Source organism: Pterocles gutturalis, unplaced genomic scaffold, assembly GCF_000699245.1.
Source record: "Pterocles gutturalis isolate BGI_N339 unplaced genomic scaffold, ASM69924v1 scaffold9657, whole genome shotgun sequence".
NCBI classification, from domain to species: domain Eukaryota; kingdom Metazoa; phylum Chordata; class Aves; order Pterocliformes; family Pteroclidae; genus Pterocles; species Pterocles gutturalis.
Window position 1 is genome coordinate 288,234 of NW_010110352.1, and position 21,192 is coordinate 309,425.

The 21,192-nt window shown below is 41.6% G+C and overlaps 1 protein-coding gene across 1 annotated transcript in view; it reads left to right on the plus strand.

Annotated features, from left to right (window-relative positions):
* FSHR (follicle stimulating hormone receptor) overlaps window positions 1–20,881 on the plus strand; it is a 77,277-nt gene extending 56,396 nt beyond the window's left edge. The window contains exons 5-11 of the mRNA XM_010073341.1: window positions 2,888–2,958; window positions 4,251–4,347; window positions 5,026–5,103; window positions 8,111–8,179; window positions 8,295–8,369; window positions 13,607–13,792; window positions 19,654–20,881. Coding sequence (XP_010071643.1) covers window positions 2,888–2,958; window positions 4,251–4,347; window positions 5,026–5,103; window positions 8,111–8,179; window positions 8,295–8,369; window positions 13,607–13,792; window positions 19,654–20,881 — 1,804 coding nt within the window. The remainder of the gene's footprint in view (window positions 1–2,887; window positions 2,959–4,250; window positions 4,348–5,025; window positions 5,104–8,110; window positions 8,180–8,294; window positions 8,370–13,606; window positions 13,793–19,653) is intronic.
* The last annotated feature ends 311 nt before the right edge of the window (window positions 20,882–21,192 follow it).

Consider the following 21,192-nt stretch of genomic DNA (forward strand, 5'->3'; position numbering starts at 1 on the left):
TACTAAGGATGTATACGTTATATGGTAAATACATTGACAAAACTGTCCTGCAGGAAAGATATTCAGTAAATTGGATTATCTGCATTCTAACAAGATTATCCACTTAAAGGTCTCTGGAGATTTGGAGGGTGAATAAAAAGGGAGGGAAGATCTAGGCTGCAGTCCAGCCAAATATTTTTTTTAGTTCTTTTTCTGCAACTGATTAAAAGAACATCCTCTCCTATTCCTAATCACCGTTCTGTGCCTCTCTGCAATCAGTGCTTTGTGCCACCTGTAGATTTACTCCAGTATATAATGATTTGTCAAAGATGCTTTGCTCTTCATCTCATGCTGTCCAGTTGACACCAGTACAACTTGAGCCCTGGACTCTTTGGGAATATTGGAAAGATCAGGACTATGGCATCACCCCAGGCTTTGTGCATGTTTTTTCAGATATGTATGGTGAAAGTCCTGCTAACCAATGTGGCACTTGGATATGTTGGGAGTAAGTTGCCACCAGGAGCCATGTTTGAATAGCCTATGTTAGAATACCATCATCTGTCACTACTGCAACAGGAGGACTGAGATTTTCTCTGAAAGTACTGTAGAAAGGAAAGCTTCTCATGTCGTCTTCTCTGCCCTGCAATAGCCACACGCTACTTGGCAGCAGTTTGCTTCTTCATTTACCTACTAAAGGAAACACATGCCATAATTCATATTTAACAATTGGCTTGCAAAAGGAATTGTGTGAAATTTTAGCATACAACTCATTGAAATTAAAGGCAGCTTTCAACTAAAACCCTGTCCATCTCCAGTAATTTAGAGAGCATACTTTAAAATACTGTAAGTGGGGAGTTATAGGTTCTTCTTCTATCGCTTCTCATTTTTTCAGCTACCTCCTTTTACAAAGTATAAGTGCCGAAGTACTTTAAATAATAAGGGGATTGTGAAAGCCACCTGCTTCATTAATCATGCTTTCTATTTAACTATGTGTAATAGTTTTTCAAAGGCGTTTTTGTAGAGCTCTCTTGGTCACACATGACAGATGTTATTTTTAAGCTAATGTAAAGTCAGACCACTTTGACTTCTAGACAAAACGGTCATGACATGTCAGCAGATTTCCCAAACTGGCTTCTTAAATATTCACTGGACTTCTTTAATTTTTTCCTGCATTTACTGCATTGCTTTTTGTTACAGGATGAGATAGGTAACAAGTTGGCTTTTCAACATGTAAGGATATCCAGACACCACCTCAGGGATCTCAGGGCAGAACTTATGGAAGCGAATGACTATTTTATGGACCTGTGTGTCACCTTGAGTGCCACAATGTAGGATTTGGTTGTCACATGGAGGTGTTCAGCTTCAGTTCAGATTATGAAATGTGAAAGTTTACAACTCTCCTGAAATAATCTAGGTTCATAATAAACATCAGATGAATGCTGTTATTTTTTTTTTTTTGGTCTCAACTAGTGCTTTTCATCACTATTCAGGAATGAATCTGGGGAAAAAAAAAAAATCACATCCAGTAATGAAAGAATATTGTTCTGTTTATATGACAGGATAAAAAATACCTTCCATAGTACTGCTAATAAGCTCCGTAAGGAGCCAATATTCTCAGTGAAAAGTTACCGTCTCTACCATCTCACATATTAAAAATACAAAGATATCACTAAACTTCCAAGAGTCACAATTTTCTCTTTGTTTGGTAGAGTCAAAATGAGACATTTGGTAGCTTTGAAAAACTCCCATCTGGTCAGAGCCCAGCCTAGTCCAGGTCCAAGGAGGAGCATGCACTCATGCCATTCTTCGAGCCATGGGCAGCCACCAGCCATCTCCTGCTGTGTGGCAATATCATGTTTGATCTGCCCTTGTTACTCTGGTTAATAAAATTTCCTTATATTAGACAGCTCTGTGGATACCTGTGACTGTGTTTCCTCACTGGCTGTGGGCACAAGGTTGTCCTTCAAGGTCAGTGTTTCTGGGATGGTGTTTCATGGACAGGAACCGTGATGCAGAGGCCAGTGATGCCTGATGTGGTGGGAGGGTAGTTAAATACAGAGGCTCAGGCTCATTTCCAGTCACAGAAGCTGCTGAAACATTCCCAGGTATTTGGTTCCTCGCTATTGGAGGTGCTGGGGAATAAAGCACCCTAATTCTCTCCTACTATCATGGAATAATGGTATTTTCAGTGGAATGAATTCATCCTCTGTTAGAGTAGAAGGTTAAAATGGTGGTGAATCAATACTTTTGTCTTAAAAGAGCTATTATGAAAATAATTATCTTGTGTCAATGCTGTTGATTTCTTACAATATGGTTGGGAAACTGATACCAATAGATTCCTGAGGTCAGCGGGAGGGACTCTGTAATTATCCAAGGTGGGGTTTCTCCCTTGGCTTCCATGGGGTAGAATTCATCTCGTGCTTTGGAGAAAAACCTTCTTACCTTACAATGCCAAGTTTTTTATGGGCAAACCCTTCATTTGTGGCTAACCTCTGCCTCCTGCGGCTACCATTTTAAGTCCAATCTTCTTTCTTTTCTGTTAATTATTACTTCCTTCCTGGGACAGAGTGAATAATCTCTATCTGTTCTCTTCCCCTCAGGTTAATATCAAACACCGGCCTTTTGGAGAAAAACCTTCTTACCTTACAATGCCAAGTTTTTTATGGGCAAACCCTTCATTTGTGGCTAACCTCTGCCTCCTGCGGCTACCATTTTAAGTCCAATCTTCTTTCTTTTCTGTTAATTATTACTTCCTTCCTGGGACAGAGTGAATAATCTCTATCTGTTCTCTTCCCCTCAGGTTAATATCAAACACCGGCCTTCGGTTTTTACCTTCTTTCTTTTCTGTTAATTATTACTTCGTTCCTGGGACAGAGCGAATAATCTCTATCTGTTCTCTCCCCCTCAGGTTAATATCAAACACCGGCCTTCGGTTTTTACCTGCTGTCCATAAGGTGAAAAAAAAAAGAAAGTTTTACTGTAAGTTTTAACGTCTGCTTTTCACTTTTTAAAAGCTCCCTTTGAATGTTCTCCTGTTCCAACAAAACATTTCAAGACAGGGTTTCCCTTGGGTTTGCTTATTAGCTTCACGGCAGTGTAAAGGCACTGATGATAATGTGGCCTGAAAGGTCTCGGTTCTCTCTAGGTCTCCCTTCTACCAAGTGTTATCATTTGTACCTCACAGGCCACTCTTCCTTTAGCTCCGCTATGAGTGTGCCTGTGTGGCCCAGGGGATGGATAACAGCCTTTTACTCCTCTTTCACCAGCTGAAATCCAAACCAGGCTGGTGGCAGTGGAAATTTGTTGCCACCTGGTGACAGTTCTCTGGCCTGTATGGGAAGGGTTGGTGATCTTGGAGATGTTTTCTGTGGAGAGGTGGCCACATCCCAGAGGAAAAAAAGAAAAAAAAACCACAGGGGAATATCTCTACCATGCCCTTTTTTTTCAGTGGCAGTAAAACTATGAATGAGTGAAACAGAATGAACTATTTTTTTCTCTGGAAAATTCCAGTGCCAAAAGGGAAAAAATATTTGTGAAAATTTTGTGTGAACAGGCACCTTTTTTTTTTTTTTTTTTTTTCTGGAAAAGCACGTTTGTTCTGTAAGAAAATGCATGTCAGAAAAAGCTTGATTTTTTTTTTTCCACTGAAAAAGATATTGGTGTAAATTTTTCAATCAATTCTTAGTATAATTGAAAGCAAAAAGCCCAGGAAATGAGCAACTATTTATTCTCTTGCTTTGGACAACATATATTGTTAATGCACAGGCAAAGTTCTGTATGGTCAAACCTTTGATTAGAAGATTTCAAGCTGCAATGGTCTTAGTAATGGCCATTAATATAACTAAAAATGCATAGAAAACGTAGAGGGGGGTGCCCAAATATAGTATTCACACATGTAAGATAAGAAATGAATTTCTGTAATACCATTGACATTTGCAATTCTGAGAACTGCACTTCAGGGCTCGCCAAAACCATCAAGCAAATGCTACAGAGAGGGAGCTAGAGAGCTTTCTTCCTGTATACCTTTATCATCAGTCTTAACTAGACTTGGACTATTATGTCCTGCTGAGCAAGACTTAAATTTATTTTCAGACGAAACTCCCCATTTTCCTGTAAGAATAAGTAGGCCTTGATACTGCTTGAGTCCCAAACTAGACCTTGGTTCAAACCCTGGCCCCAGTGAGGTCAGGGAGGATATTCCTATTGGCTTCCATTGTACCAATATTTAAGTCCCCAAAATAGGTCTTGATGGGTCATTGATGTTTATAAAGGCCTCGTGCAGATCCTTAGCAGAGGGATACACTTCACTTGTATGAGTGCTGTGCTCCCTCCCTATTCGGACCTCCGCTTGCAGAAGGAGGCCTCTGTGTAAGTGTCGCTTAACGCAGAGTTGGGGCTGCATTCAACTGTCAGCGGGAGATAATTTTGGAACCGCGCTTCATTTCAAGCTTTGCAGATAATTCATTTTGTTCCAGGCTTTCCAACAGAAACAGCATGAAAACAACCGTATCCCCAGTCTAAATTATGAGTAATGCTGCTTAACTTCTTTGAGGGCTATTTTAAGCAAGCAACAGAACGTATATCTGCCGTTCCTTTTTCCATCTCGGTCAAAACTGCGGAAAAACTGAAATACCTCCTTGTCAGTTCAACAAATGGCATTGCCAAGGGTCCCATGTCTTAAATTCTTAAGCATGTACAAAGCTTATAAGCAACCCCGTTGACATGAGTGGGGAATTATTTGTGGGCTGGTAGGTACCGTGCTGAAACGGGACAAAAAGGCGAATGGCTTTTCCTGCTTCTGGTTGGGAGGCTGCAAGAAGAGGCGGCCTGACAGCCCCTCAGCTTGTGTTTTCTGGGCAGTATGTTTGCTGGAGGAGCTATTTCACCTGCTTTAGGGTTATAAGACCCGAGCTTTTCTGCATTTTAATGGTTTAAGCCTGTTTGGGAGGACAGTATGGGGGTGTTGGAAATGTTTTGCTTTTTTACCAGGTCATATTGAAAGGTTCCCAAAGGTATAAAAAGTGTCGGTTCTGTTGTGTTTTTCAGAGACATTCAAGACAATATCAATATACGTACAATCGAAAGAAATTCATTCATGGGCCTGAGCTCTGAAAGTGTGATTCTGTGAGTAAGACACAGCAAATCCACTAACTCTCCTCATTAGCTCATTTCTTCTCCAGAATAAGGTCAAGAAAACTAGGGGGTGGGCACTATTTTATGCACTTCCAAATTTAGCTTAAGGTTTCAGACTTCTTCCCTATCCCTGAAATGTCTGTTTTCCTGCCATGAAAGATGAATGCTTTTGTGTTGTGGTTTTTTTTTTGTTGTTGTTGTATTCTAATCTTGCTCTTTATTTTAGAAGCACAGCATACAGCAAATTTAGTAATTGTTGATGCCAAGGTTAAACAGATTCCACCTACAACAGCAGTTCTGTGTGATATGAATTGTGTTCAGAAGGATGGCACAACTCATAAATATTTGAAGTCAGGCACATCATTCAAAGACATTTATTACTTGAGAAAAATATATGTAAATGTTGTGAAAATGCCATATATTTGTACACAGTGCTAATGCATTGAAACAAGCTGGTTCACAATGCAGTTTCAAACTGCATGGTTAGACGACTCTACATTTGACTTGAGCCATCACGGTTTTTTAATGAGCTGTCGCTTCTTTGATCCTTTCTGTTGGTATATCGGAACAGAGTGTTTGCTTGCTAACAAGCTGCCTTCATTTCACCTAGCCAGTGGCCAGACTGGAAAAACTTCCCACTTTATGTGTGCAGTTTACCTCGTACATGAAAGCAAACAAGCAAGATCTGATTGATGAGGCTCACGTTGATTTTGGTGGGAGCAAGGTCAGACCATCCATGTTTGAAGAGAGGCCAGTAACAAGTTACTTGGCTGTTATCTCACCTTTTTCCCCATCAGTTGTGCACAACCTCCATCTCTGTCAAGTTCCCTGAAGTTTTAAATGCACACACAGTGTTCTCAAACAGATGTTCAAGTCATGATACCTTAAATGTACTGGTTTATCTTTTAAATCCTTGAGGTCTTTTCCAGCCTTAATGATTCTATGATTCCTATGATGATAATATTTGCTGGTCAGGTGGGACTTTGTATTTTCAGAGCTCTGCTGAACAAGTACTGTATTTGTTTCCATAATGCCACTAAGGAGGGAGATAAATATCCCAGATTTTTACCTGGCCACCAGCCTCTGCTGTAGTTGTCCCTTGGGACAGAGGCCCTGCATATGCTCTTTGAGAGTCCCTGGTGAGGCTTTTCTTGTGCTATGATGAACTTGCTCATTTCAGACCCAGATCTGCCAGTTTTTTATACAAAACTGAAGTCACTATGCAGTGCAATAGAAAGTTACTGTTACAGCAGCATCATTTTGCAAAATCAGGCATGTCCAGATGGCATCAAAAACACCCAGGACCCATTGAATGCCCACATTCTGGGGAGACCCAATTTTAGCAGGCTTAGCTGTGGCAGGCTCCAAGCACGTTTAAACCAGTAATTTGGATTGTATCTGATCTTGCACCATGCGTGGAATCTGCACAGACTGGAACTGTGGATGCGTTTGGTAAAGAAGTGCTAGAAATTTATGGAAGAAATTCACCTTGCAGATAGAGATTTCGTGCCCTGAAATAGGGTCTAAATAGTGCAGCAGGGGCACTGACCTCCTGCACTGGGTGAATTTTAAAGCGTGTTTTAAAAATACTGCTGTGGACATGGAATAGTGAGTAAAAGCCCATATGTCTGGATCTCTGCCTCCATTGTCACTTGTTGCTAACACGAGAGTTACAGGAGTCAGTAAGGATGCTGGTTGAACTGGGGGGAGAATTAGTGTTGATAGAAACTTGTCTATATAAAGTGTAATGAGGTCTTGGATTTAGGTCGAGTTTTGTTTGCTCTTTTTACTACTTGAAGGTGATTAGCCAGGTGACTGGAGTCCATAGCCCACTGTGTATTGCAGCAGTGACTCTGATTTTATGGCCTTGGTATCTCGTTGTGTCAGCATCATGTTCAGTGAGGGAACGCAGTAAGTGCTAATACTGTGATTAAAAGCGTATATATCAGCCTAGCAGCTCCGAATGGATAAGATCAATGTGATATAATAAATGTTTTAAATGCCATAACCAGGGACATCTCTCCTCTGTGCCTGCTCATTCATATCTAATAGTGCTTGCAAGCGAAGGGGACGGTGACAGTTCTCCTGACCCAACCTGACAGACATTATAGACACAGAGCTATGTACATCCTCCTGGCACGGTCAAAAGGACAATCCTTTCAGCCAGACCCATAACGGCTTTTCACGCTGACCTTAGCTCACCACCTTAGATAAGCGGGTCGCTTGCGTATGCTCAGCTTTCAGTGTGAATTAGAAACAAACCATCCAGGTTTGCTGACAGTTTCATTAAATCAGACCGTTTTTGCCATCAATCAGACCTGTCATTGCCTGTTGGAGAAGGCACGAGTTGCAAAGCGACATTTAAAGCAAGATGAAAGATTGCACCATAAAGATGATAAATACCACTGACCCAAATGTAGATTTTTAGGACCGTGAAGGGAAGAGGGGGAAGGACGTTAAACGTCAATTAGTTAATGCACTACAGTAAAAAACTTGGCAGAAAGCCCCAGGAGCTTTGATTCCTGAGTCTTTTTTTCTAATAACTGTCAAAAGTTAAACTGTGGCCCAGTGTTTCAAGAGCATCTTGAAAAAAGTAAACCTCAGTGGCACCGACAGCACCAGCAGGAAGGATCCTGGTCTCACCCCTCCTGGGATTAACCTGGACCAACCTCACCAACCCCACTACAGCCTTCCCAGGACACCCATGGGCAGCACCAGCATCTTCATCGGCTCTGCCCTTGCTTCAGACCCTTCCTCTAGCTGTCAGCTCTGATGGTAGGGCTCATCTGCCCTATTCATGTCTGCTCTCCCCAGCCTCCCGACTATTGGGATCTTACCAGCTAGTGCTCATAGAAATCTCACCATTTGAATATCCATTTAATGATTATTTTTGTTTGTGTGAAATCCCTTTCACTGATTTGAATTACATACATTTTAGTTACAAAGCATGAATCAGAACACAACCCTTTTTTTTTTTTTTTCTTTCTCTCTATTGCAGATGGCTGAATAAAAACGGGATTCGGGAAATTGAGAATCATGCATTTAATGGAACCTACCTGGATGAGCTGTAACTAATTCTGTGGTTTACTTTTCTGAAAAGCAATTATTAGAAGGTAGTAACTGCTACAAGCTATTTTTTAAATCTCAGATTGTTTTAGCATCAATTTTGTTGTGTTTTTCAGAAATCTAAGTGATAATCACAACCTAGAAAAATTACCTAATGAGGTCTTCCAAGGAGCCAATGGGCCTGTTGTTTTGTAAGTAATATTCAGATATTATTTTTCTCACTATTAACTCCCAAGAAAGAACAGAGAAGAACATATGAATGCCGGTCTGGATTTCAAAATCTCAAGAATCTTGGAGTTCAAAACTGGAGGTGTAGTTCTGAATATAAAAAAAAAAAATATTAAAAAAACTGGAAACCATAACTGTAATTTCAGACTAGATACTTGTTTTCACTTTGTCCTCAAGTTTTCAGAAGTATTTGGATCCAGGAATTTAGGTCCAGAGAAAAATGCTGTTAGTTTTTTGTTTGAGCAAAATCAGGATTAAGTGTGTGGGTCCTCAGTGCTTAAATCTGAGTTGCTTGACACTGAAGATCTGCCCCTGCATCTCTGAAGCGTGATTCTAAAGCTCAAATCCCTTCCCTACATGGATAGGGACTGGGACGTCCCATCCCCTGTAGAGACAGGTGTGAGATACATCTCACGCAGTCACAGCAGGATGTCTTTGGTGGGGAACAAGCTGGAAAGCAAGCTCTCAGCAGTAGAGAATTGAGCAGTAAGATGCTCCTGGATCTCAGTCACCATTAATTACCTCAATCTATGGTTTGCCGTGGGATCAGAAAATGCCTGGGAGTGTGCACAACTGCTTGTGTTTCTGAGCACAAGCCACAACACATAAGAGCTGCACCAGAGACATTGGGAGTCTTTTTTTTCCTGTCTCACCAATTCATCAGAGCCTTTCTCTCTTCCCATCTACCCTGGGTGTCCAGAGAGGACTAGGAGTCACCCGGAAAGGTTGAAAAGGGGTCATTGGAGCTGTTGGAAGATTTTACACAGAGGGACCTGGGGGTCCTGGTGGCCAGCAGGATGACCATGAGCCAGCACTGTGCCCTCGTGGCCGAGAAGGCCAATGGCATCCTGGGGTGTATCAGAAGGGGGGTGGTCAGTAGGTCGAGAGAGGTTCTCCTCCCCCTCTACTCTGCCCTGGTGAGACCGCATCTGGAATATTGTGTCCAGTTCTGGGCCCCTCAGTTCAAGAGGGACAGGGAACTGCTGGAGAGAGTCCAGCGCAGAGCCACAAAGATGATGAAGGGAATGGAGCATCTCCCTGCTGAGGAAAGGCTGAGGGAGCTGGGTCTCTTTAGCCTGGAAAAGAGGAGACTGAGGGGTGACCTCATCAATGTTTATAAATATGTAAAGGGTGAGTGTCAGGAGGATGGAGCCAGGCTCTTCTCTGTGACATCCAGTGACAGGACAAGGGGCAATGGGTTCAAGCTGGAACACAGGAGGTTCCGCTGGAATATGAGAAAAAACTTCTTCACGGTGAGGGTGGCAGAGCACTGGAACAGGCTGCCCAGAGAGGCTGTGGAGTCTCCTTCTCTGGAGACATTCAAAGCCCGCCTGGATGCGTTCCTGTGTGATCTGCTCTAGGTGTTCCTGCTCCGGCAGGGGGATTGGACTGGATGATCTTTCGAGGTCCCTTCCCATCTCTAACATTCTGTGACTCTGTTAGAGTGGTTAGAAATCTAAAAAATGGGGAGAAAAATGACTGGTTAACCTTGAGTTGAGGCCTTCTGAAGGCCTTCTTCCACGTTGTGATGGTCAGTGCACCTATGATATCAAGCGCTATGGCATGGGTTACTGCATTCTGCTCCTCTTCCATCAGTCCCTCAAAGTGTCTTTCTTCTTTGGAAAAGACTGCCGGTGGTGTATCTTTTCAGCAGTAATATCATTGATGTTTCCTAGGAAAAGCATTGCTTCCTGTAGCAAAAAGTAACTGTGTTTTCTTTGCAAGCTGGAGCTGATACAATCATATTGTAGAGGTTTATCAAATTGATTCGGCTGTAGTTCAGATTCATTTGATAGTTCAATTTCTAACACCGAGTTATTTGTGTAAGAAGTTTTCTGTTTCATTACCAATACATCCACTATTCTATGGGTAGGAAATTACATTTTTATCCTGACTGCGATCATGAAAGAAGAGCCTTCTTATTAATCTATCACTGTAGTGTGCATCAGGAATGTGCTTTCACTTGTGGAGATGATTGACCCATAATCATATCTTTGCTGGGGCACATAGTGTTGTTGCAATCAAATCTGTGTTTCAGACCGCAATGTTTTATTAGAATGAACATCAAGATGTTTTAACTCTTGATCTTCCTGAACCAGTGTTGTGCAGTCAATTAATGCCAATTTCTATTTTACATTTCAGCATATTGAAATAATGTGAAAGATACCCAAACACAAATGGGAATGTCAGAAAGCACCAATCTTAGCCCTTGTACAGGCTACACAGTTTCACAAATCAATTCCTCTCCCAGGCTTACAGCTCTTGGCTGAATTAGAATATCTCTTTTGGAAAGACATCAAGTTTTGAGTTAAAGGATGTCAGCGCTGACAGTAGGCAAATAAATCAAACGGCTAATTACTTCCACACCTATACACATTCCTTCTCTACAGAAATACTCTGTATTTCCAACTTGAAGCTTTATAGCTTCCATTTTCAGACAGATTGTTCCATTTAATCATCTTCTGGTGCTCACAGAGCTGTAGTGACTTACACCAGTTTGTAGTGAGGTCCTTAGGAGTTCTCTGGCTGTGTCCTAACTTGGATACAGGGCGAGATGTGGCTGGGGTCCATCCTGTCCTTGCAATTTGTCTTCAGTGGGAAACCCACATATGGGGGCCACAGGAGAGCTCCAGTAGATCCCCAGCTTGACAGCTGTGTTCAGACACAAGCACAGAGGAAATTGTTCTCACGAACCAGTCTCCTCCTCTCTGATATCTGCTCCACCAGCCCTTTCTTGCTATTTCTATATATGCCTTTCAAACCTTATCAGCTGGTCAGTATTTTTGCTGATCCAACAGAGACTCCCAGTGGGAAAGGGAAGTGATTGGAAGAGATGTCAGATGCGTTTTGCTGTTCCTGCACTGCTGCTGTCAAGGCTGATGACTAGCAGCCGAGCAATAATAACACAAGAACATATATTCCAGTCACCAAAGCTTTCTGGTTTGATTTTCTACTGCCACTATATCATCTTGCTCATCATGCTTATTTAATTTATCAAGCCTGGAACTAGAGAGCAACATCCCAGAGAACCTCTGCACTGAGGTCTGTGTGTGGTGTCTCAATGGAGTAAGTCACTAAACCACCTGCACAACATCTGTGTTTGCTGTTTGGGGGCTTGTCAGCAGTATACTGATAAGTGTCCCTAACAGAGGTACCAACAGAACCCCCAGGAATATGCAAAGGACTTCCCCTAACTCACTTCTGTTTACGTGCAATAATGAACATAAAAAGAAAACATTTCAAAATAAAAAGAAAATATTTTAATGGAAAACTATTTTATATTTATGAAATTATTTAGAGATGCCCAGAGATCCAGTAGCATTTTAGCTGGTTTTAAGTCTAGGACTTGCACTCGGTAAAGATTTTTAGCTAACAAGCCAAAGAAAACATTTTCCATACTCTTGTTCAGAATTATGAGCCCTTGTGAAGTTTCATGAGTGATGCTGTCTGTAGATTTAGGCAGAAACTGCAGTTTAGCTGTTGAGTCATGAGCATATACTGTAGGTGACAGTTTTCATTAGGCAGCATACTACGGGCAATAGTCAGTCCATGAAACAATCGAGGTTACTCCTTGCAACCTTATTACCTCCCCAAGTGTCTAAGTCAGAAATCAATACCCTAAAATTTCTCGTCAGCTGCTGCTTTCAGAGCCTGGATGCAAAGGTTCAGCTGTGAGCACAGCATGGATGCTAAAATCATCTTTCCCCACCACCAATTTTACTAGCTGCTTTATTAGCTGCCTAGGGATTTGTTAAGTTTGGCCACCCTAAGCTAAAGACTGGGGTTCAAACAGAGCCATTTCCCGGTGTTAATATTGTTTCTTAGAATAGAGGATGGACGTGCAAATGCGCATATGGTACATAGCAACTGTCTGAACTTTATAGCATGCTGCTGAAAACTGGTCTCCCCCTTACATGGCACCACTCTGCTGCATTAAAAAGAGAATAAAAACCATTTGTGCATGTTGGGTAAGAGAGATGAAATTACATGTTGTCCTGACATCGTACTGTTACAGATGGATTGGACCTCGGAGGGGGCATGGAGAAAATTACAAATATTGCCAGTCCAATTCCTTGATTGGGGAAAATTCCTTTCTTTTGTCAGAGAACAAAGAGCGGAGCAGCCCCAGAGAGCACTGGGTCCTGGATCAGTCTCAGGCTGTAGGAGCGGAGGGGCCAAGGGAGGACAGGGTGATTCTGTGCCATTCATTTTTACTGGTGCTCTTAAGAGAAAAGAGTGTACTCTCCTGCTGCTGTGAGCTGAGGGACGCAGTTTGTGCACTAGGGAGGGAAATGTGTGGACATTGTGCCCCGGCTGTTACAACCTGGAGCCATGGGGATGGGTTCCCAAGATCTCTTAGACTGGAGATGGAGCACCCTTGGTTCTTCTTCCCCGCCTGCGCGGCACCGGTCAAGCTTTAGTGTTTGCACAATGTGTTTCCTTTTAAAAGCCTGGCTAATGCTCTCTTTAATACATTCGTATTGGCTGCTTCCATTGCTGCCTTTGGTAGCCCGTCCCACACAGTAATTACCTTCCACGCAAATACATCTCTCCTCACCTCCTGTAATCTTGCCCCTTTCTTCCCTTCAGTCTGTGCTCTCTTTCTTTTTTAAACCTCTGGAAATGTTTTGTTATTTTTGTTCCTCGCAGTTGGAACCATGTCACCCCTGTTCCTTGTTAATCTCTTTTTCTTCCTAATGAGTACAAAACCTAATAGCATCAACCTCTCCTCACATCTGTACCCCCCGGGAGCTTCTCTCTGTGTTTACTGCCTTTTCCGCAGCAGCCTTCCCATCATGTGAAGTTTATGTAGCAAACTTGTGTTGTGATTGCATCGAGCTTTTTTATCCTGTAAGAGTATTCTGGGATAATTGTTGTATTTACTGGGTATTCACTAAACCCAGAATCATATGGCACTAATGATTTACATAACAGTTTACATCCCTGATAATTCTTATGCAGTGTTACAGGATTTTTTTTCTTTTTCCTTGGACTAGGCTAACATCACTTGATTGTTGTTTGCAATGGATATTAGTTCAGGATTCCTGGAGGAACACCTAATTTATCCCTGGATCCTCTTTTCTGTTGAGATTTCCAGCTGATCTCTTTCCAATCGCTTCTCTGAAAATGAGTCAGTCTAAAACACATCAAGCAGAAGTAAATTTGCTTTTTACTGAGATTTTCATATGTTTTCTTAAAGGGATATTTCAAGGACAAGAATCAGTTTCCTGCCCAGTCATGGATTAGAACACATTAAGAAGCTAAGAGCAAGGTCTACGTATAATTTAAAAAAGCTTCCCGATTTAAGCAAATTTAGATCTTTGATAGAGGCAAACTTCACCTACCCTAGCCATTGCTGTGCGTTTACAAACTGGAAAAGACAAAAGTAAGTGATTTCATTTGTTTTTTTTTCTTTTTGGTGCTTCTCAGCAGTTGATAGTGAATTAAATAAACTTCCTCAAAATCTGGATAGAAAAGATCTCTTCAATACAGGTAAGTAAATGGATAGAAATAAATAAATATACAATGCGTACATGCTTATGCACGCTATAGAGTGCACTGCCTCTTCATCACAGGGGAGTAATGAATTTTGATAGGTGTGTTCACATCAACATTTTCCCCAGCCGCGGGTCTATCCCCCACCGGTCATAGGTCCATCTTTCATGGGGATGTGCTGTCCTGCATCATCCTGGAGCCATGCTGAAGGCGTTCAACAGAAGTTGGATAACTTTTCAGGAGGTAGCTGGAGGGCAAGCTGTGTTTGCAGAGAAGCCGGTCGATACTTGGCCATCAATTCAGGAGGATAACAGGACTGCTGAGTGATCTTAAACTCTTGTCTCTGAAAGCCACACTTATGTTGGAACACTGTCCAGCCAAGGGCCACAGACACGTTACCTGTCCAGTCTACATACACAACAGTTTTGGACATGATTTTACCCAAATCAACAGAGAGGGGTGGGAGGGTGATGTGTCTTTTTGGGCTCCCAAAGCAATTTTCCATGCTTGTTTTAATTTTCCACTAGAAGTTGCAGTGAGACTTCAGGTGTCAATGATTCCCACCGAATATTTTCAGCTGCTCAGATTAGACTTCAAATGTACACATTAACTAGTTAATGAACCTCCTGAATTTGGGCCACTGGAAAAACATGAGGAACTGGTGCCTCTACAAACTCCTGTTGTTCTTGGAAGTTTCTCCTTTACTGGGTGTCTTCAAAGACTTGTAATTTGCCATGCCAGAAAAAAATTGTGGATCATTGTTACAATTCAAGACATTGTCTTCAGAAGTCACCTAAAACTTCAAAGAAAAGTAAAACCATGCAGAGAAAGTATAAACTATTAGTAGCTTCTATTTTAATTCTTATAATAGCCATTTATTTTACTTTTAGTGTTGTATTGTCACCAGGTAATGAAAGATAACTGATCTTGCATGTGCAGATAGCTAATAAATATCACCTACATGTGTCTGTAAAACTGTGTAAAGAGTGAAACTCTGATGGTGGAGACTGCAGTGATAAGGGAAGTATCTGACAGAATACATCCAGCCAATGCCCATTTTTGATCCAAAATGCTAAACTTTTCGCTAGGACTTTTATCAGCTAGAGACATTTTCACCTACTTCTGCAGGCTTATGCATGTACGGTGCTTAGTTGCTGCTAAGTAGAAATGAGTCCAGTCCTTCCAGCACTGGTGGCAAAGTGGTATTTGCCAAAGAGTCCAGTAGAAGCGTGTTTAGTCCTGAAACTGCAAAGGAACCTTGATATCACTATGATTCATATTTTTGAAGGTACTTGGCTTCTGGGCTACTTGGGACAAATCAAGCCCCAAATCCCAGAATCCACTCCTTAAATCAGGCAACTGGACTTTTCAAAAACAGGGTAAGAGTCACTATTGAAGGAAAACTACAGGAGGAAATGTCCCTGACCTTTTGGTAAGCTCTCACTTTCCAGTACCCTTACTTGGGCTTTAGATAACTTCCATGTCACGCTTGTCCCAGGGAACTGAAGCCTGCAGCACTCCCTTCCCCCTCAGTCTAGCCCCACTCTTGGAAGTTTCTGCTCTGGCAGGTCAGAACCCAAGGAAGACACTAACAGCTCTTCCCACAGCCTGGGCAAATCCAGTTTGGCAAAGAAATGCCAATGGACTGTGCAGAGCTCATACCAGTGTGGATGGCCAGTGAGCTGGGCTGGAGCACTGTGCAGCGCTGGGGCTGCTTCTGGAGCAAGTCTGGTCACAACTTCACAGTCCACTGTAGTATCAGGTGTGGTGCAGCGGTAAGAAATAGTATGCGAGCTGAAGATTATCTTCTTTATGATATATGGTGTACGATTACTTGAATAAATGTGTATATGAACTGTATCACCCTGTTCAACAGATCAAAGTTGAATGTATCTGTATGTCTTTAATAGCTACCAGACTTTTAAAAAATATTAAGCATAAATGCAAAATTATTGGAATCAATTATTTAGATCAACTCTTCCTGTTAACTTCTTTAAAGCATAATTAAAAATGGGAATTTCTTTTATACAGTCATGTGTCTTGTACTGAAGTTGGTGGGAGACTGATATCCTCTCTCCAGCTTACAGAGAGGAAATAGATGCATTTTGGTTCAGTTTGGATGCCAGAGGTGTTACCATACACTTCAGGAGAGATTAGTTACATGTACAGTAGCTACACCAGCTTTCATTTCAAAGCAGTTTTCTTGACAGCTGGCACCAGTGGTGGTGAGAACCATGCCTGACCTGACTTGCTGTGCACCCTCACAGGAGACGGTTGTTCTCCCGTGGCCGTTTGGGTCTCAGAATACTTCCAGGTGGTCCAGGGAGGATAAAAAGATGCCTCATCATCCCCAGAATGTATTTCTAAGGATCTCAGCAGCAGTTGGTGTCCACATGGGAAATTTGTGAAGGAATGAAGGCATGGATGCGTGGCCCCTTTCTGGATGCCTCCTTTATGTCAGATTTCCTCTCTTTGAGACTTTTGCAGCACTCAAGAACCTTCAATAAAATAAATTGCCATAGTGGACCATGCTCAGTCACCTCTCCCAGTCCATCTGCAGTGGCGAACAGGCTCTGTTGTGATAACAGAAACCTTAAACCTGTTACGGCAGTGCTTCCTAAACTTTGGAGGGTGTCTCATCAAGCACAGCTCCACCAGCCTGAGACACAAATTAAAACGTAGGCCATTTTGATTATTTGGTTTTTTTTCCCATTTCAAGAAAGGTTATGTGATGAATATCAATCTGTAGATTTATCCCATTGAAATATTGTGATGCTGGCCTAACAGAAAGTAAACTGCTTTGTTAGGACAAGCCCAGTGCAGTGTGTTGAACTCCCCTCACGTTTTTCTGTGACTGGAAAATAATATCCTTGAAGTGCGGATAGGGCAGAGGCTGGATGTTAAAACCCTCAACTTGACATAGACTATTATGAACTTCAGCAAGCTTTTGTCTTTCTTCGACATAAAGATCACCTTCTGCCTAAAAGAATGACATTGATATGACTCTGTCTTTACACTTGATCATTATTCTTTGGAGGAGCTGTCACTTGAAATCCTATTTTTTTAAAGTATGTGGCAGCATCAGGAGTTGTGTTTGGGCCTCATCTTATGAGAACATAATAGGGGTTGCTCACAACTCACTCGATGTCACTTTGCAGTGAGGATGATTGGTTTGAGATAGGGCTTAATACAGAACCAACCCGGGTCAGGACTGTTTATTCTGCTGAGCATGTTTCTCAGCACACAAGATCCTGCTGTCACCGGATCCAGGCAAAGCACATAAAATAACTACTTGTACAAAGGCAGTAATTTTTGTCTATTTTTGCTGGAGCACTCTGCCAATTTTAATGTTATTCTTTAAGTTGTCCTTTCTCTAGTTTGTTTTTCAGAGGGTTTACTTGACCAAAACAGTGTTAAAGAGTAACAGAGGCTTACAATAGACTGAACAAATGAGCTGTGTTGTGCTACCTACTGTCTCAAAAGGAAGCAAGCATCCCTTGCCAAAAAATGCTTTAACTTGTTGTTCTGAATGGACTGTAGAGCCCAAAGGGCAAATATCTCCATTCAAAGAACTGGTAAGCAGTCAGTACCAGAGGATGGCTTTTCTTTCCCTCAGGAGTCTACAACTGCCCATCTGATCTGCTCATGGGACAGGTAACCAGCTGGGACACCCCCCTCACCACCCATCCTTGGAGCAAACAGAGCAGCTAACTCCATGGGAACCTGGTTTTGTTTGGGACCGCTGGCTGTAAGATAATTCAGCAATTAATAAATTGTAATCATCAGAAATATTTAAGTGGCCTGACATAGCAGTCTTATCAAGGGACAGATTTGCTCCAGGCAGTGCCTCCGTAATTTGGGAAAAGGTTTATTTTTAACTCATAGCTGAGGAATTACTGGATAAAAGCATTTCCCTCCGTTCATTTATGAAGAACCACTAATTGCAGTAGATTTCAACACCCTCAAATGCCTGTTGCACTCAAAATGGAGGGACTTTCCCGTTATTGCTCCATATTTTCCCTTTCAGCTAGAGAAATGTTGATATATTGATCAATACACTGGACCCCTCACTCATCCTTACGCGAGCAGAACACAGCGGCGCAAAATGTAATGCCTTGTTATTGCTGTTGTGACCTCCACAGGGCTTATTTGACCTCCAAGAAAATCAGTTTTCTGCCTCAGTTGACAGGCAAGATAAAAAATATTGATAATAATAGAGGATGCTCAGAACCTCGTAGGAAGCGTCCCTCACCTTCTGGTGCTGGGTCTTCATTAGTTTTCCTTTCTCGCAGACCTTTTAAACTCGATTTTGGAAGATGTAGCAAGTGCACAAAGTCAAAGGGTAGAATTAGGTTACAGAAAAGAATCCTCTCTTTGAAGCTGCTACCAACGGTTTAACAATTTCAGCCTAACTTGCCTAGAAAGCTCTTTTCTCAACTCGACTGCAAGTGAGGGTGGAAGGCAAGCTGGGGTCCTCTCCTAGAAATTACACACCTAAATTACTGTCTAGGATGTAGATGAAAGTCAGCAGAGCTGAACTGTCTTGGTTTTGCACCACATTGTCAGCTGGTTTATTCTCTAACTCAGATTGGGTCTGGGCCCATTTTATGCAAAGCTATGGATGTATGTTTCTGGGACACCACATTTCAAGGATGGCAGTTGATAAAGTCTGATCCTTTATTTCTTGTTAACGTGCCTTGGTATTTCTTATTTTGAGGGAGCTGATCATCTTTCTGTCGTCTCAGTCAAAACATTTGTTTCTTCCTTTGGTCTAGGCATGGAGAAGAAGGGCATAGAGTTAATCCTCTAGGAAATAAAGCCAAAGTTGTCAAAAAGCTGTCAAAAATACTTGTTTCACCTTCAAAGGCATTTTTTTTCTTGAAACACTTTATCTACCTTTTCTAAAATATGCAAAATGTTTAAAAAATACTTTCTGACAGAAACAAAAGTATCTAATGTTTCTACAGAAATGTTGGGTTGGTGTGGTTTCCTTTGGTTTGGCTTGCCTTGGCTTTGCTTCACTTTGCCTCCTTTCAAATCCATTTTCTTTGAAAAACAGTTTTTAAGCAAAATGTTCTACCATGTCTTGTGTTTTCATTTGTGTTGGCATCTGGCTTCTAGAGATTATCTGGAAGACTGCATGAATTTATTTATGCTCTTTATTTGTGTTAATGGCCAATATGGTATGAGATACTCAAAATGAATGGAACAAACTGGAGTTACAAGATTGAAGATGGCACACCGGCTGCCAAAAACTTTAGGAAAAAAATGAATTTGAGAATAGTACTAAGGGATAGTAGCTTTATTGTGATTATACAGGCTCCTTATGTGCACAGTTGAATTGACTCATTCTCCAAAGTTCAGTCTTATGCAGGAATTTGTCATCACATTTCCCTCATGCAAGAATCAGCTTATCAATGACAGGTTATTTGGGAAATTCAGTAGAAATAAGGACAGCTTCTTACAGAATGTGCCTGTCCAGGTGGGTAACTGTGCCACGATTGCTAGCAAAGCAAACAGCAGAGTTTCCTTTCCCTTACCTTTTATGATTTTTCCAAATAATTTACACTTTCATGTAATATTTTATGAATAAGGACCAGCCAGACTACTAATTTCAAGCTCAAGGGTAATCTATATAATCAGCTAACCAGAAAATCTGAGCTGTTAAAGGAAACAGGATGATTTCATGTTTTGTTATATGTCTCGTGCTGTGTCTCTCAGTTTTCAACTCCACTCTTTTTACAATTTCAGCACTGAATTACATCCAATATGTAGCATATCTCAGGCCAAGCAAGACCTTGATGAGCAGCCTGGCGTTAAGATACGTAGACGATCTGCAGCTGAAGATTATATTTCCAACTACGGCATAGGATTTGACCCAGCAGAGAATGAATTTGACTATGGTTTATGCAATGAAGTAGTTAACGTAGCTTGCTCACCTAAACCGGATGCTTTTAATCCATGTGAAGATATCATGGGATACACTATCCTGAGAGTCCTGATATGGTTTATCAACATTTTAGCCATCACTGGGAACATTGTTGTCCTCATTATTTTAATAAGCAGTCAATACAAACTCACCGTACCTCGTTTTCTGATGTGCAATCTTGCGTTTGCAGACCTCTGCATAGGTATCTACCTGTTGTTTATTGCTTCTGTAGACATTCAGACCAAAAGCCAGTACTACAACTATGCCATCGACTGGCAAACTGGGGCAGGATGCAATGCTGCAGGGTTTTTTACAGTGTTTGCAAGTGAACTCTCAGTGTACACGCTGACTGTGATAACTCTGGAAAGGTGGCACACCATCACCTACGCCATGCAACTGGACCGTAAGGTTCGATTTCGTCACGCTGTGGTTATAATGATTTTTGGGTGGATATTTGCTTTCACAGTGGCACTTCTTCCAATATTTGGTGTCAGCAGCTACATGAAGGTGAGCATCTGTTTGCCCATGGATATAGAAACACCGTTTTCTCAGGCTTATGTTATGTTTCTTTTAGTGTTGAACGTACTCGCATTTGTGATCATATGTGCCTGCTACATCTGCATCTACTTTACTGTGAGAAACCCTAACGTCATCTCTTCAAACAGCGACACCAAGATTGCCAAGCGCATGGCCATACTGATCTTCACAGACTTCCTCTGCATGGCACCAATATCTTTTTTTGCCATATCAGCCTCACTCAAGGTTCCTCTCATCACAGTGTCCAAATCCAAGATCCTTCTGGTTTTGTTTTACCCCATCAATTCCTGTGCTAACCCTTTCCTCTACGCCATTTTCACCAAGACGTTCCGCAGGGATTTCTTCATTCTGTTGAGCAAGTTTGGTTGCTGTGAAATGCAAGCCCAGATTTACAGAACAGAGACCTCCTCATCTGCTCATAATTTCCACACGAGAAATGGCCATTGCCCTCCTGCATCAAAAAACAGTGATGGGACTATTTATTCATTGGTTCCTCTGAATCACTTGAACTGAAATGCTTACATGGATTTGTGTCTGAGGCAGTGTGATAGTCACTTTCAACTGTGAATTTGAATAATGACTTCAGTATAGCATGTAAACTTTCTTTTTTAATGGGAAACATTTTTGTTTCCACTTTGCTATTTTTGTTCAATGAACAGTCATTGGAGATGACACATCATCTTCCTCAGTTCTTGAAGGACAAAGAACAAAACTCCAGTATGTGTCAAAGTGTCCTTGTAGAATTGTCTCAATAAATAAATGAGATTATAAACTAGTATCTCCAACCATACAGGCAAAGATTCACAGAATCACAGAATCACAGA